The sequence below is a fragment of the Dermacentor albipictus genome, chromosome 6 (genome assembly GCF_038994185.2).
Source record: "Dermacentor albipictus isolate Rhodes 1998 colony chromosome 6, USDA_Dalb.pri_finalv2, whole genome shotgun sequence".
NCBI classification, from domain to species: Eukaryota; Metazoa; Arthropoda; class Arachnida; order Ixodida; family Ixodidae; genus Dermacentor; species Dermacentor albipictus.
Window position 1 is genome coordinate 132,610,899 of NC_091826.1, and position 18,393 is coordinate 132,629,291.

At 46.3% G+C, this 18,393-nt stretch overlaps 1 protein-coding gene across 7 annotated transcripts in view; it reads right to left on the reverse strand.

Moving 5' to 3' along the window:
• Positions 1–18,393, reverse strand: part of LOC135902261 (uncharacterized) — a 761,927-nt gene that overhangs the window by 317,855 nt on the left and 425,679 nt on the right. For all 7 annotated transcript variants that reach the window (XM_070541346.1, XM_070541345.1, XM_070541343.1 and 4 more), the window contains one exon: positions 11,128–11,331. In XM_070541346.1, coding sequence (XP_070397447.1) covers positions 11,128–11,331 — 204 coding nt within the window. The remainder of the gene's footprint in view (positions 1–11,127; positions 11,332–18,393) is intronic.

Here is an 18,393-nt window from a genome sequence, read left to right on the forward strand (position 1 = left end):
GAACTATTCTATTATCACGAAAAATGCGTCTTCAAAAATGTCGACTGCTAAGCGTGAAACCTGGCCATATCCACCATTCGAATCCAGTACAAGCAATCATTCTGACTCAGATGATAGAGATGCTCCTTTTAGTCATGAATTCTCCGCTGTTAACAGCAAGCTTGATCAACTGAGAGTTACGGTTGAAGCATAACTAAAGTGGAGGAACTACTTCAATTTAAAGCAACAGTTGAAAAGATGGCTGAAACTGGTACTGAAATTCAAACGTCAATTTAGTTCCTTTCTAATAAATATGTCTCTGTTATGTCTAGCCTGTAAGCGAACCAAACAGACTTAACTCAGCTACATGCCCGAGTGGAATCACTTTCTGAGACTGTTCATGCTTAAGCTGAGCTACTGGATAAATCATGGTGTGCAGTTAATGATCTTGAACAGTACAACAGGTGAGGCAATAGTGAAATACATGGCCGCTGAACCAACCCCAAGGAGAATTTTGCTTCTTTCATGAATTATCTAGCTCAGAAACTAGCGTTTCCAGAGTTTGAAGCGAATACAATTGCTTCAATACATTGAATCCCATACAATGGCAGTTCGACTCCCCCTATCCTTGTGCAGATGTGTGACGTAGCTTCTAAAGAAGAATGGCTTGCTCTATAGACAAGGCTTCGCAATTTGCCTCGGATGAGTCTCATCCTAGCTTGTATTTCAATGAAAATTTGACAAGGAGAAACAAGGAGCTTTTCCGATTGGCCAGGTCTAAGGGAAAAAAAAAGCAGTACAAATTTGTTTGGACGCGTAACGGCAGAGTTCTGGCCCAGAAAACAGAAGTCTGTCAACCGCATTGTCTGGCCTGCACAATATCTGCTAAGCATGAGTAATCTTGAATTCTCTGCGTGTACAACGTTTTCTGAAGTAACAAGATTTTTCACAAGTGACGAGCAACTTGCATTTCACGCAACGCACGGTAATATCCGCAGTATCCGAAAGCAATGGGATTAATTCATGGCCCCAAGTTCACCTTCTTGTTCTACGTTTGATGTATTTGCACTGACGGAAGTTCTTATTTCAGCTGATATGTTTAATCAGTACGCAATACCGGGTTACCAAGCAATTTCACGTACGCGACCTGCAAGGAAAATGGGGCGGCGCGCAGTTTTTGTGAGTGACAGCTCGACTCTTGCAGAGCTAAATTTTGACTTCGAGCAAGCAGAAGCTGCAGCGGTGGCGTAGAGGTAGAACACTCGCCTCGCTTGCAAGAGGTCCGTGGTTCGAATTCCGGTGCCGGCAATTTTCCACCGGATTAAAAAAAAGAAAAGAAAATCCGCGTGTTGATAAAATTGCATAAACAGGCAAGGAGTGTGGCCTGATCCCGGTGACCAGAACCGGTAACGCACTCCCTCACCAGAGCATGATTGGCCACCCTGGTACAGTACTTGGCCACAACCTCCTATATGAACAACACAATCAAACCCCGGCCCTCAGTCCCCAGCAGCTGTGAAGCAACTGACCACGGCGGCGGTCAGACCTGCGACGCAGCAGAGGATGCTAAGAATCACTGGCTCCGGACAGGCCGCCATTGGAATATGAACCTGGCAACGTTTAACGTTAGAACGTTATCTAGTGAGGCGAGTCTAGCAGTGCTATTGGAGCAATTAGAGGGCAGGAAATGGGATATAGTAGGGCTTAGTGAAGTTAGGAGGCTAAAAGAAGCATATACAGTGTTAAAAAGCGGGCACGTCCTGTGCTACCGAGGCTTAGCGGAGACAAGAGAACTAGGAGTCGGATTCCTGATTAATATGAATATAGCTGGTAACATACAGGAATTCTATAGCAATACCGAGAAGGTGGCAGGTCTTGTTGTGAAACTTATTAAGAGGTACAAAATGAAGATTGTACAGGTCTACGCCCCTACATCCAGTCATAATGACCTGGAAGTCGAAAGCTTCTATGAAGACGTGGAATCGGCGATCGGTAGAGTGAAAACTAAATACACTATACTAATGGGCGACTTTAATGCCAAGGTAGGCAAGAAGCAGGCTGGAGACAAGGCAGTGGGGGAATATGGCATAGACACTAGGATTAGTAAAGTTTGCGGAACAGAATAATATGAGGATAATGAATACCTTCTTCCGCAAGCGGGATAGCCGAAAGTGGACGTGGAGGAGCCCGAATGGCGAGACTAGAAATGAAATACACTTCATAATCTGCGCTAACCCCGGCATCATACAAGATGTGGACGTGCTCGGCAAGGTGCGCTGCAGCGACCACAGGATGGTAAGAACTCGAATTCGCCTAGACCTGAGGAGGGTACGGAAGAAACTGGTACATAAGAAGCCGATTAATGAGTTAGCGGTAAGGGGGAAAATAGAGGAATTCCAGAGCAAGCTGCAGAACAGGTATTCGGCTTGAACTCAGGAAGAGGACCTTAGTGTTGAAGCAATGAACGACAATCTTGTGGGCAACATTAAGGAGTGTGCAATGGAAGTTGGTTGTAACTCCGTTAGGCAGGATACCAGCAAACTATCGCTGGAGACCAAAGATCTGATCAAGAAACGCCAACGTATGAAAGCTTCTGACCCTGCAGCTAGAATAGAAATGGCAAAACTTTCGAAGTTAATCAACAAGCGTAAGACAGCTGACATAAGGAAGTATAATACGGATAGAATTGAACATGCTGTGAGGAACGGAGGAAGCCTAAAAACAGTGAAGAAGAAACTAGGAATCGGCAAGAATCAGATGTATGCGTTACGAGACAAAGCCGGGAATATCATTACTAATATGGATGAGATAATTCAAGTGGCTGAGGAGTTCTATAGAGATTTATACAGTACTAGTGGCACCCACGATGATAATGGAAGAGAAAATAGTCTAGAGGAATTCGAAATCCCAAAGGTAACGCCGGAAGACGTAAAGAAAGCCTTGGGAGATATGCAAAGGGGGAAGGCAGCTGGGGAGGATCAGGTAACAGCAGATTTGTTGAAAGATGGTGGACAGATTGTTCTAGAGAAACTGGCCACCCTGTATACGCAATGCCTCATGACCTCGAGCGTACCGGAATCTTGGAAGAACGCTAACATAATCCTAATCCATAAAGAAGGGGACGCCAAAGACATGAAAAATTATAGACCGATCAGCTTACTGTCCGTTGCCTACAAACTATTTACTAAGGTAATCGCAAATAGAATCAGGAACACCTTAGACTTCTGCCAAGCAAAGGACCAGGCATGACTCCGTAAAGGCTACTCAACAATAGATCATATTCACACTATCAATCAGGTGATAGTGAAATGTGCGGAATATAACCAACCCTTATATATAGCTTTCATTGATTACGAGAAAGCCTTTGATTCTGTCGAAACCTCAGCAGTCATGGAGGCATTACGGAATCAGGGTGTAGACGAGCCGTATGTAAAAATACTGAAAGATATACATAGCGGCTCCACAGCCACCGTAGTCCTCCATAAAGCAAGCAACAAAATCCCAATAAAGAAAGGCGTCAGGCATGGAGATACGATCTCTCCAATGCTATTCACAGCGTGTTTACAGGACATATTCAGAGACCTGGATTGGGAAGAATTGGGGATAAAAGTTAATGGAGAATGCCTTAGTAACTTGCGATTCGCTGATGATATTGCCTTGCTTAGTAACTCAGGGGACCAATTGCAATGCATGCTCAGTGACCTGGAGAGGGAAAGCAGGAGAGTGGGTCTAAAAATTAATCTGCAGAAAACTAAAGTAATGTTTAACAGTCTCGAAAGAGAACAGCAATTTGCAATAGGCAGTGAAGCACTGGAAGTCGTAAGGGAATACATCTACTTAGGGCAGGTAGTGACGGCAGATCCGGATCATGAGACGGAAATAATCAGGAGAATAAGAATGGGCTGGGGTGCGTTTGGCAGGCATTCTTAGATCATGAACAGCAGGTTGTCATTATCCCTCAAGAGAAAAGTATATAATAGCTGTGTCTTACCAGTACTCACCTACGGGGCAGAAACCTGGCGGCTTACGAAAAGGGTTCTACTCAAATTGAGGACGACGCAATGAGCTATGGAAAGAAGAATGATAGGTGTAACGTTAAGGGATAAGAAAAGAGCAGATTGGGTGAGTGAACAAACGCGAATTAATGACATCTTAGTTGAAATCAAGAAAAAGAAATGGGCTTGGGCAGGACATGTAATGAGGAGGGAAGATAACCGATGGTCATTAAGGGTTACGGACTGGATCCCAAGGGAAGGGAAGCGTAGCAGCGGGCGGCAGAAAGTTAGGTGGGCGGATGAGATTAAGAAGTTTGCAGGGACGGCATGGCCACAATTAGTACATGACCGGGGTTGTTGGAGAAGTATGGGAGAGGCCTTTGCCCTGCAGTGGGCGTAACCAAGCTGATGATGATGATGAAGCAGAAGTAGTATTGCGTATGAGCACGCCAGCTCTCTGTTTGACATAATCTGCAGTATATCGAGCCCCCTGCTTCAATGGCAGGCTCCTTTTGGACGAATTTGACCTCGCGCTCTCAGCTCACTCGCATGAAGACTATATATGTCTGATAGGCGACATTAACATAGATACCTTTCGCCCTTCTATGGCTCTGGTCGCAGATTATATTGACCGGTTATCAAAATGGGGACTGCAATCAACTATCCAGAAAGCAACGCGAAAAGAATTTCTGGAAGGCGAACTGGTCGTCTCTTGCATCGACCATGTAAATATAAGAGCTCCGAATTTCGCCGTACAATCTGCTATTGTCGAAGCAAATCTGACATGCCACTACTTTGTTTGTTGCTCTTTAGCCCGGAAATCAAACCCTCCAACAGCGGATCGCGGCGAAAAAGAAATATCCATCTGTGATCGCAAAATCTTCTACAGACTGGCATCGGAATACGATTGGGAAGTGTTCTTGGAAAAAGTGTCCCCGATAGACATTCATGATAAACAGGTTGAACTAGTAGAAGAGTTTAAGAAAGCGGCTACTCGCGTGGTTGAAATGAGGCAGCGCAATAAAGAAAACTTGTGGATGACCTCCAAAATACTATCAGCTATAAAAGAAAAAGATTTCCTCTGGGCCCAGTCAAAAAGGGCACCTACATCTATGCTGCTACGGTCAAATTTATGGTTGCCAGAAATCAAGTCAATGCAATGATTCGTCAGGCTAAACAAGTACACTTCCGCAACAAGTTTAAGAATGCAGGCTCAAATATTAGAAAAAACATGGTCTTTGATTAATAATCTAAGAGGTGCGAAAGTTGTGGCAATGATGATAAAGATTTTGTGTCATATTTTGGCACTGATGAAGAAAACATAGGTAATGAATTCAACAAGTTTTTCTCGCAAGTTTCTAGTAGTGCGCAACAGCATCCCTTATTATGTACTCTTAAGAGCAGCACAATCGAATCTGCACAGATGCCTTCGCTAAGTGAGGTTGAGCTAAGTTCCATCATTTTTGGTCTCAAACGCAATAGATCTGTCGGAATAGAAGACATTTCAGTTGATGATCTACGAAGCTTGTCCGACATACTTAAAGGCGTGTTGCTATCGCTGTCCAACAGCATTATCTGAAGTGACATTATCCCGGTGAATATGAAAGCGGCTATTACTTCCCCAATTCACAAAGGTGGTGCACATAATAGATATGAGAATTATCGTCCTATTTCAGTCTTGCCCTGCTTGACTGAAATATTCGAAAACATCTGCTGTTTACAATGACAAGATTGTTAGATAAGCGCAAGATCCTGTCACCACGTCAGTATGATTTTGTACAAGGTAAAGGGTCGGAAATGCTTTTGGATGGCTTTTCTGACATGCTTAATCAATCTTTTGAATGTAACCTAGTGGTGTATGCACTGTTCTGGATGTAAGTAAGGCTTTTGAAAGCGTCTGTCACACTGTGTTATTATGTAAATTGTCCAGGTTAGGCTTCCGTGCAGTGTATCTTTCGCTTTTGGAAAATGTTGTACAACAGAGAACGCAATTCGTCTCGATTGGGCGGACAAAGAGCGCTTCTTTGCTAATAAAAGCTGGCGTTCCTCAAGGTTCCATTATTTGTCCCCTGTTATTTAACGCCTACTTGAATGACCTTTCAAACGCTGTGCCTGTAGGCCTGTATCAATACGCTGACGATACTGTCCTCGCATCCCAGTCGCCAAACTGCTCTAACTCCCTTTCTTCTCTTCAAGCTGCAGCAACCATTGCTAAGGACTGGTTCTCACACAACCTAATCAAGCTTAACAGCTCTAAGACTCAACTTATATGCTTTCACAGCCCGATGAAGAAGGTAGATTTAAACCATCAGTTGTTCTTGCACAGATCTGATTGCTCTCAATGTCAATGTCTACCCCTGAGCTATAAAACTACAGTGAAATACCTAGGAGTATATTTTGACAGTGTTCTTTCTTGAAATGATCACTTATCCCACGTTTGTAAAAGGCTCCGAACCGTTTCTTGTGTGCTTTACGACATTAGGTACTACATGTCGCTTTCAATACGCAGAGTTATCGTAAACGCTCTCGGTTATAGCGTACTGCGTTATGGCATCATGATTCATGGTCAATGTGTATTTCGTTGGAAAAACCGGATCGATTCTCTCCTATGATCTTTGTTAAAAATATTGGCTATAATTTTGGCCTGCACTGCAATTCCGATCTTTTTTAGGTATTGTTCCTACCTGGCTTTGATCGCCTGTTGATGGAAATGATAGTCCTGAAACATTTTTGGTTATGTGACTAAAAGATTCCGTATGTTCCCACACGGTCTCTTCGACCGAAGGAGCCTTTTTCTATTCCCTGGCGGTTTACAAGATATGGAAAGCGAGTAAGAGATCTTACGTTCCCTTTTAATTTAACAGGTTACCTCCAAGTGTTCACCAGGCAAAAACTAAATATAATATAAAAAAGATGCTGCGATAGACTAATTAGTGGGTTTACGACGTTTTACACATATGCCCCACCATTTGTCAAGTAAATCTTGTGATTTCACTGGTTACTGCCGTATTTCTTGCACTGATCTGAGTATTGTCATGCCATATTGCTTTTTCTTCCTTGCTATTTATTCTGATGTGATCTTTTTATGTAACTTGGTCTTTGTGTCTATTATTCTTGCCAGTGTAATAATTTGATATACCGTAATTTTGAATGTGCGTTAATGCCTGTGTGTATATCTGCGCGGTTCCGCTGCCTGTCGGGCTGTGCCACTCAAGCCCAACGAGGCTTCGGCGGGCCGGATTTTTGCACATTTCTTATACTTGGCGCAATAAAGCATTATTATTATTATTATTATTATTATTATTATTATTATTATTATTATTATTATTATTATTATTATTATTATTATTATTATTATTATTATTATTATTATTATTATCTTCATAGTATTTTACTGAACTTCTGTCTCATTGAAGATGTCATGAAAGAGCTAATATTATACGGAGTCATCTCAACATGTTCGCAGTCCTAAACAAAGCAATATTGTGGTATTATATAGGTAATCTCCTTTCCATTTATTCTTTGCTAGCCTGGACACTAGTTAAGGAGGGAAAGTGTTTTTGGTCCGAAGTCGGAGCCCCTCGATGACTCGAGTGGCCACGTGAAGCCTTTGTTCTTTAAAGAGACGCTCTTTTCAAACGCGTAGGCGTCTGACCAATCTACCGCTCTCCCTCACAGAACCCAAATATGACTCTTCAAACTCTCATTTGCTCAAAGAGTCACAAACCAACCAACCACGCATGCACACACGGGGTTCATACCATATCGACCAAGGGCAAGAAACTTTTCGTGACGGACACAGGATCTGTCAAAACAATGGCGCAATCTACAACATGCAAGGGGATAGGTTCCCGAAGGACACGCATGATCTCACTCTCCCTTACGTTACACCCCCCTGCCCCCCTGTATCGGCCTTGATGTGCTCCGGCAGGCTCGATCTCGCACTTGTAACCAAAAATTTCCCGTGTTATTTCGTTTTTTTCTACGCACCAACCCGCGGGTTAAGCATCTCCTGCAAGAAGCCTCTACGTCAGCTTCGATGAATGTTCCAATGAAGCCGTGACTACAGGTATTCATAACGTGTGCACGACAGTGGTATGCCCTGCCAGCACCAAGAAAACTCGGTCGCGCGAGCTGTAAACCGGTTTGCTTGAACATCGCAACTGTGACTCGATGGCGCTCGCACACAAAAGTTCATTATCGGAAATAGAAAATAAGAAATAGAAATAAGAAAATAAAATATCTTGGTTTTGTCATGGCATTCTGACAAGGCATGCGCGGGTGTCCAACACAGGCACTGAAGGCCGAGTGTCGCGTCGCCCAATTTTCGTGAGTGCGCTACCCCATCTGTAAGCGAGGCCCACAAACAAAGCTCAGTAGTGGCTGAGGATGTCAACGGGACATCTGGGTAGCCCGGGGGCGCCTAGCAGTGGCTTCAAGCACACCCCTTTCCTCCTCTTGACGCCCGTCTCCCCGAACGCTTCCCATTCAGCTCGAACCGTCTTCCCTTTCGTTCCGAGCGAGCGCGCGCACTTGGCGGCTCTTCTACGGCGCCTCTCCTTCCGTGGCTGCAGTGCTCCCTCTTCGCGGAATCCTTCCTCTGCGGTAAGTGGCCGATAGAGCAGCGTGTGAAATCATCGTGCGCTCTGCAGTACTCGCATAAACTGTGCCGCACAACAACAGCCACACCGATTCTGCAAAACGCAAAGAGATTTATTTCTTCCTTTTCTTACAGCCCAAAGCAAAGAACGGTGACACATTATTTAAATATGAACTTATTCGACTTATCCGAACTTATTCCAGTTTGGTGACAACCACTTGACAGCATCTTTCTGGTCTCCTGAGCTCATCTTCTTGTTGTTTGCCTCTTCTGCACACAGTAAATTAGGGATTGTTCAGCGATAGTCTGTCTTCCATGCCTACTGTCAGAATAAGGGACTTCAAAATTCCGGGAAAGTATGAGCCAGCTATAATTAAATCATAACAAAGGGACCACCAACCCCGTGCTTGAAGCGGTTTTAAAGAAATCAAAAAGGACACGCCCAAAACATCATGCTTACGGGCATATTAGGAGTGCGCCAACAACATACATTATTCATCATGCCTGTACGGCAGTAAAGCTGAAGGGGGAGTATGTATGCCAAGTAACCAGTGCGAAGATGACACGAAACGCATTTATGCTGCACATATCTGTAATTTAGGGCCCTATAACGTAAAACTATTCCAATATGTTTCTATTCCAATTTCCTGACGTCAAATTTGCGTAACCACCGACGCAAGCACCGGCGGTCACCCATAGGGTTGTCTGAACAGACCAATCACACGCTCTCCTCGTTCATAGGAGGTCCCTTTTGTTTACTTGAAAAACGAATAACATTGCCTACACTGAGCGGCTTGTTGTATCTAATTGGCTGACAAGAGGCGAGGAGAACGCTCAAGTGGAGAGGGATTCACTAGGGCAGAGCCAGTGCACTGAAAACCGATAACCGGATGAAGAGGGTGGTGCCGGCGTCTGCGATTGGTCGGCTTTCCCTTACTTAGCTTGTGGTGGCTGCTCGAAAATCGTAGTGGCATGCAACGGAAGCTTAAGAATGACGCTAAAATTGACCCTCAGCAAAGAAGAGTTGGCCGAATGAGGTAGTAAACGTGTCGAAAGTGCTTAAAAACGTTGCACGGTCACGCAAGAAGTTTTATTATACGCAAATACACCCATGCTCTCCGGCAGGTGCGAGTAGCCAGCGTCTCAGCGATCGGCGGCAGCTATCTTTTATTCCTTTCGGAACGGGGCAGCCTGCGGCTATTCCGAAAAAAATTCAGTTTTGTTCGGCATATTAATGCATCTTTATCGCGTACACGTCACTTTGACGCGGTGAGTTCGTGCGGTTTTGTGACGTCGCGTGACAGGCAGGTGAAGTGGGTGCAGCCCGAAAACATTTTACCAATAGCCGAGGGCTAATGGCGAAAAGGGGTCGAATTAGAAATAACTGTTTCTCTTTCTTCTGTGAAATCATGCATAATCAGTGTGCACGCATCATATCAGATGGGGAGGTATTGCGGTTTTTGTAACGTCGCGTGACAGACGGGTGAAATGGGGGGTGGTCGAAAAATATTTTTGACCAATCGCGGAGGGCTGATAGCAGAATTGGAATAGAAAAGTTTGGAATAGTTTTACGTTATAGCGCCCTTAATTCTTTCTAACGGTGTGTTTGCAGATAAGATGAAGCTAGCACGGGTGACTGTCATTCATAAAAGTGGCTCAATTAACGAAATGAGTAACTACAGACCAATATCTGTTCTTTCTGTCTTCGCGAAAATTGCTGAGCATGTAAATAATAGAAGATGTTGCGAGTTTCTAAACACGTATAAAACAATAGCTCAGGAGCATTGTGGTTTCTCTAAGACTAAATCTTCAGAAACCACTTTACTTGAAATAAAAGAACAAATCCTTGACGACGAAGAAAACTGAATGTTAACTCTAGGTATCTTTCTAGATTTAAGGAAGGCCTTCGATTGCGTGCAACATGATGTCCTTTTGAAAAAGCCTTCAAATAGCATGTGTGGGCATATTGACCGGTTGCCTTCACCCAAAAAGGTGACGTTCTCGTGGCGCTTGAGGCAGAAAGGATATTCTGCATCCGCCCCCAAGGTATGTGAGTGGTGGCGCCGGCTAACACTCCCAGGGTTCTACTAACAAACATAAATACCCATGAAAGTGGACGCGCAAATGGCACCGCGATAGCTCAATTGTTAGCGCATCACACGCGTAGTGCGAAAGTTGTGGGATCGTTCCCCACCTGTGGCGAGTTGTTTGTTCATCCACTTTCATTTCCATTATTTATCGTTTCTTTATCTTATTTATTAAGCACCTAGGCACCTCCCCTATGTGGTTTGGTGTCAGTGTTTGTTGGCTTCTTATGATATGAGGAATAAAAATCTGGCCTCTGGGTTAACCCCCTCTCTTCTCTTTTATGTTCTGTAATAGAAATCCCCGTAGTTGGAAAGGAAACTGGCTATAATAATGCCTGAAACGCGGATATCAGTCGGTTACCTGAAAGGCAGAGTACAATAATGCTTTCGAGTGAAATCTCGGATAAACAGTAGTGTTTCTGTAGTTTTGTAATGTATCAGCCTCTGCTGAACCAGTTGAACCTACCAGTGAACCGGCAGCGCCCGTGAATGCCTCGAGTACTCCGCTGATGATGTCTACCTTGAGAACGCAGCGCAACTCCTCCGACCTGAGTGCCTGCAGGACCTTGGCATGGTTTCGCTCCCATGCGTACATCTTCACGGTGCGAATGGAGTTTAGGAGCTCGAGCACGTGCTTTAGTCGCTCGTCACGCTTTTGCAGGCTCACTCGCTGTAAGGGAGAAACACAGGAGGAACACAGGATGCAGCACTGCATTCATGAATTTAGAGTTTCCTTTTTTTACATTTTGATTTAAACATCGAATGTCAGGAATGTATGTCATGGCCGCTACTCTATGTTTTTACTTATCTAAGAGTGTTTTATTTTACCGTTTCCATTTGAGGAGTGTTCTACATTACAACTTCCTCGATTTTGCCATTACTTGCAGCGCAAAGTCCAAACTGCATGCAATAGCTTGTCATAGTAAATTACCCGCATTCGCCTTTTTTGTATGTAATTCTATTTCTTATAATGAAATGTTGGTGAGTGTGAACACTCTACTCATTTTCTATAATGTGCCCTTATTGCAATAATTCCCAATTTAACGAATGTTCTTTTTTTCAAATACGTTTAGGCAAGCTGTTCGGTGCGCGTGCAGTTTAACAGCTTCATTATGTCTCTAGGCATTCTTCGTTTAACAGTAAAAAATAGTTCTTTAAATGTGTTATAAATTTGAAATAGTATTGTGTTAACCTAACCTAACCTAACATTAGCTGGCCTCTGCTTTCTGTAACTAAAAGGTCACCGTTATCCGAAGCTAAAGAATTTATCGATCTTATTCTAGACTTCAACCTGCATCAAGTGATATCATGTCCTACAAGAACAGATAACACACTTGACCTTATGCTCACATTTTGCCCTGACAGCTTAAAGAGCATTACCACATTACCCTGCTTTAGCGATCATAACTTCATCCATACATGTGCATGTCAATACCGCGTAAGAAAAACTTAACTACATCTAAAATAACAAAAGATTACAAAAAGGCACACTTTGACGCAGTAAATAACGAACGGCAAACTTTTTAAAATGATTTTCAGCAGTTATACTTAACAATAACTGTTGATAGCAACTAAGAGCTTTATAAGAATGTGTTGCTCAGAAGCTAAATACATACCTAAAGTTGTCGTGAAATCTTACTCTAAAAATGAATGGCTTAATAAACGGCTCAGTGCTTTCCCTACTATAAAGAAAAGGCTTTACAGAAAAATCAAACTTACAAATAACTCAGAAACATGAGAAAAATACGAACTGTGGGCTAACCAATACATTCAGGAGCTGAGAATAGCCAAAGATAACTTCTTTAGTAATGTCTGACTATTCTACGATAAAATGCCAATAATATTTGGCGCTTACTTTCAGTAAAGACACATGCTACCCAGATTGAACAAACAGATTCGAATGGTAACCTGAGAAATAACCAGTAAAGAAACATGCTACACAGATGGAACAAACAGATTCGAATGGTAACCTGAACGTATCAGCTCTTAATGACTAGTTCACCTGAGTTTTAACCAACACAAGTGACGTTCCCATTGAACCAATGTTACCACGTTCAGTAAAATTAGTGCCTGACATCAAGATCAACACTGATGTCATACGTGGGCTCAATTCACTAAAGCTAACCATCTCAGCGGGTCGTGGTGGTATTAACGCCAAATACTTGTTAGCACTAGTAACCTTTCTAGCCAGGTACTATTCGCGGCGAGGAGTTACGGAGTCGCCATCTGTCGGAAGCGTCTCACTTGCGCAGTATGAGGGATCACACGACCCGCCCCTCATTGGTTTGGGTTACGGCGCTGAATAAGAACACCACGTGGCAGCCCTCCTGGACATTTATGCAGGTACTCTCAAAACGAGGGAGGTTCTTGACTGTCGATATAATAACTTTGGGCAAACTGAAAGCACAGAATCGTATACAGACGCAATCTCTTTACCGAATACGTACAGTACGTGAACGCCACTGGGTGCGGTCGTTGCGATGGAGTCTCCCGAACCGGCTTCTTGCGTGAAAGGTAGGCAAACGCTGAGAGCAAACTATCTGAAATATGTTCTTGTAGTGGGCTGTCTGTATAACCAACTGGGGCTTAACAGAATGGAGCCTCAATACAGCCAGCGCACGGGTTCGCAGCGACCGACTGCGCGTCTGCTTGCATGTCCGCGTACAATGTTTTGCTTTCGCTGTGAGCGCGTTTTCGAACCATGCCGTGAGATTTAGGCCGCAGCATATAAGCATTTGGAAGTTCACTAGCAACAATTGTTGCGTGGACGTTATCAGAACTATTAAAAATAATTCCCTTATAGAGACTTCGACGCCTAGCTACGGCGACTGTGATGTGCCGTCACGACGATTCAATCTTTTTTTTGTCTTCTGAATTCTTGGACATTTCAATATTGTTTCTGAAGTTGCGCTGCACTGTATGTTTATCGGTCTTCTATGCGTGCGATTTCCCTCTGCTTGATTTTCGTAATCCAGTGCAATAATTCATAACACAAACATGACAATATGCCGTGCCTTCCTTTAATGTGCGTCTTACCGCTCCCTTTCCGTTCTTGAGAACTTGCCAGTATCTAGCATCAGCAAGTTCATAGAACAAACCGTCAGGACATATTCGCCGGGCAGCGGGTGCGGGCGAGCGTCTCAGTGCGCGTTCAATGCTACTCACCGAACATCGCGCAGTCCCGGCGCCGTAGCAGAAATGTTCCTGGCGTCTGTGCTTGCTGCACAGCCGAGTTGTAGCTGATGGCTATCTGCCGGTTCTAAGTTTCGCCAGCCAAGCTTCACGCACGTCCTTACCTTGTGGCTACGTGTGAATAAGGCTGACCCCGGGCTCTGTTGCGTGCATCCGGCACTGCGGCAACGAGCAGTAGCCTACCATGCTGCACGCCTCCAAAGGCAGCCACTACCTATTATAGCACTTTCAAATGTTGTCAAGCAGACACCCAAGGCGGTAAAGCCTCAGCACTTAATCAGAACCACGGCGCAGGTGGGATTTTAACCTTTCGTTTTCAGCTCGCTTCGGCGCTTCCGAAGCAGCAGACGTGGCCGCTCTGTCCACGTGATCCCTCATGCCATGTCACGCCTACGGTGGCACCAGATTTTCCAGTGGTCGAGCTCGCCACCAATACCTAATATTTACGCAATCTTTAAAGACAGAGAACTTGCCCGACGACTAGAAAAAGGCCCATGTCGAACGAATCTTGAAGACTGGCGACTGCTATCGCGCTATAAATTATCGCCAAAATTCTCTGACCAGCATTCCTTCCAAACTACAAGAACATATTGACACGTGTGCTTATCTTTATCGGGCGACCACGTTTGACCGCCTAACAAATGTTATCACGCAGTGCAGGACGCGCTTGCATATAAAAGAAGTTTCTGGAATGTTATCGATCGCTCCGTCCACTGTCTTTCACCGCAACTTGTGTAATCTGATTGCATGTATGCGTGACGCGAATAGTGTAGAACTTTGTGGAAGACACACGGGTCCCATCGGTTAATCTGGAACGTTCGACGGCTGATCTATAAAAGCCGACGCGCTTGACCCGCTGATCAGATTTCCGACGTTCGCCGACCATGTTCGCCGCTATCGTTGTGCTATAAGTGTAGCCTGTTTTTGTGGGCACAGGTTCGCCCAATAAAAGCTAGTTTTGTATTCCACCGTATTGCTGCTTTCTTCACCGTCACTACCACGTGACATCTGGTGGAGGTGCTTGTGCGTTCATGTACCGAAAGCCCCGCAAAGCCGCGATCCAAGCCCGAAGCCCGAGGACAAAACCAACATCGCCCAAGACCAGCGCGCTAGCCGCCGACGGCAAGAACTGACCCCAGAGCACGGACTTCTACCTGAGACGAGCAGGAAGATTGCCACCAAGTCCACCCCAATGGCAGCCTCAACGTCCCCCGTCATGCTGCAGCAGCCCAGGGAGCCCCCGACGTTCCGCGGTTCAACATTCGAGGACCAGCTGGAACAACCGCTGGTCCTCGCTGGATTTAACAGCTGGAACAGCGACAACAAACTGCGACATGTCTTCTTCGCATTGGAAGACGCTGCCAGGACGTGGTTCAAGAGCAGAGAAGCCACCTTAACCACCTAGGACCTTTTCCGTCGCGGCTTCCTGCAGACATTCACAAGCGTCGTAGGCCGAGAACGAGCCCAAGAACTACTAGAAAGCCGAGTGCAGCTGCCTAATGAGACCACCGCGATTTTTACAGCAGAAATGAGCCGCCTATTCCACCACACCGACCCGGAAATGTCCGAGGAAAAGAAAGTCCGGCTACTGATGCGTGGTGTAAAGGAGGAACTTTTCGGCGGTATGTTGCGAAGCCCACCGAGGACTGTCGACGAGTTTCTTTGCGAGGCCACTAGCATCGAGAAGACAGTCGAGATGCGAAACCGGCAATTCGACCGCCGCACCAACTCTAAAAACTATGCCGGAGTTCAATCGCTGGCCTCCGACGGCCTGCGCGAGGCTATCAGGGCAGTCGTACGAGAGGAGCTTCAGAAGGTCTTCCCGCCGTCGCAGCCTCGAGTGGCCTTGATTGCTGACATCATCAAAGATGAGGTTCAGTGGTCGCTTGGAGTTCCGAAGATGCAACCTCAATTACCGCAATCCCAGCCAGAAGCGATGACCTACGCTGCCGTCGCACGCCGTCAAAGTCCCCCTCCGCGACCGCGCCAGGGCCCTGTCACGCCGCAATTCCGTCGTCCGCCGCCGACGCTGCCAGCACGCCCACCCGTCGTCCAGCGCACTTACGCGAGGAAGACGGACATTTGGCGAGCTCGCGACCATCGCCCGCTCTGCTATCACTGCGGAGAAGCCGGCCATGTGTATCGCCGATGCCCATACCGTGACTTGGGACTGAGAGGGTTCGCCGTCAACGCGCCGCGTCCACAGCTTGGAGAGCGCCCACGTGACGTCGCCGCTACTCAGTGGAGCCATCGACGACCGTCGCGTTAGCCATCACCGGGCCGCTACCTTTCGCCGCAGCGCCGACCATACACTGGCCAAGCCCGGGGCCGGTCAGCGAGCCCACATCCGGAAAACTAAAAGCAGCAAACGTTGGAGGTGCCGTTGCTGTTCGTCGAACTGACGAAGATCCTCCGCCGCCGACGAAGACGACGAAGAAACCATTTCGACGACCTAATGACGACACGCCGCCATCCCGACGAAGTCAAGAAGCGAAGACTACACCGACGAAAGACGGCTTGACGACGCCACGTTCCAGCTTCAGTTCAACGCTACGCAGCCGTGATCCGACGCCAAGACCCAACTGCAACGCCAGACAAAGAACCACCGACCTCGACGTACTTCTCGACGGCCACGCAGTCACTGCCTTAGTCGACACAGGGGCCGATTACTCCGTAATGAGTGGACACATCGCCGCCCAGTTGAAGAAGGTTAAGACTGCATGGGAGGGCCTCCAAATTCGGACCGCTGGAGGACACCTCATTACGCCGACTGGAATCTTCATGGCAAGAATAACCGTTCATGACCGGACTTACCCTGCCACCTTCGTTATCCTCCAACAGTGTTCACGAGACGTCATTCTCGGCAAGGACTTCCTGAATCAACACGGCGCAATCATAGACCTGAAGTCAAAATCGATAACGCTGTCGGAAGATCAAGCGATACCCCCGGAAAGCTTTCGTAGTCTTGAGTGTTCTCGAAGATGAAGTGAGCATCCCGCCTCGCTCGAGCATTGTTATTTTGGTCGGCACCGAAACACCCACTGATGTAGAAGGCGTCATCGAAGGCAACCAAAGTCTACTGCTAGACCGTGAAATTTGCGTCGCAAGAGGGATCGCTCGACTGTATGGAGGGAAAACTGAATTGTTGCTGACAAACTTTAGCCAAGAGTTCAATCATATCAACAAGGGCACGACAATCGCGTACATCGAGGAAATTCTGGGAACCAGTAATGCGTTTGTCCTCTCAGATTCCGCCGCATCTACCCCGACGACGATGGTTCCTGAACCAGACTACGACAGTAATCCAAGTCTCCCCGTGATTAAGCTACAGCAGTTCAGAAGTCTGCTGCGACGATACAAAGGCTGGTTTTGGACGTCATCGAGGATTCGACAAACACCAGTCGCCAAGCATCGCATAATCGCCGAGGAGTGCGCTCGACCACTCCGCCAGAGCCCTTACCGAGTTTCGGCGCGAGAACGTAAAGCTATAAGAGAACAAGTCGACGAAATGCTGCGCGACGACATCATCCAGCCGTCAAAAAGCCCGTGGGCATCCCTGTTGTCCTTGTAAAGAAAAAGGACGGAACCCTACGTTTCTGCGTCAATTATCGTTGTCTGAACAAGATCACGAAAAACGACGTATACCCCCTCGCTCGAATAGACGACGCATTGGATCGGCTCTGCAACGCTAAATACTTCTCGTTGATGGACCTCAAGTCTGGCTATTGGCAAATAGAAGTCGACGAAAGAGATCGCGACAAGACGGCCTTCATCACCACCGACGGCCTCTATGAGTTCAAGGTTATGCCATTCGGACTGTGCTCGGCGCCTACAACGTTCCAGCGCGTCATAGACACGGTGTTAGCAGGATTCAAGTGGCAGACCTGTCTCGTGTACTTAGATGACGTCGTCGTTTTTGCTGAAAATTTCGAAGATCACCTCAAGCGGCTTGCGACAGTGCTAGAGGCCATCAAGTCGTCAGGGCCTACTCTGAAGCCGGAAAAATGCCGCTTCGCTTACGACGAGCTTCTGTTCCTAGGCCACGTAATCAACTAATCTGGTGTCCATCCAGACCCGCAAAAGACAGCTGCAATCGCACAGTTCCCGCAACCCATCAGCAAGAAGGCAGTGCGTAGATTCCTTGGCATGTGTGCCTACTACAGGCGCTTTGTCAAGGACTTTTCACGCATCGCCGAACCGTTGACACGTCTAACTAAATGTGATGTTGAGCTCAAGTGGGAAGCGCGGCAGGCCGACGCATTTGAAGAACTCGAACGACGCATGCAGTCGCCGCCGGTACTTGCGCACTTCAACGAGTACGCCGATACAGAAATCCATACTGACGCCAGTAGCCTATATCTTATGCTAGCCGGTCGCTGTCAAAAGCCGAAGGCAACTATTCTACGACGGAAAAGGAATGCCGCGCCATCGTTGGAGCTACAGCTAAATCTCGCCCTTATCTTTATGGCAGGCCATTCAAAGTCGTCAGTGACCATCACGCGTTGTGTTGGCTAGCGAATATAAAGGATCCTTCAGGACG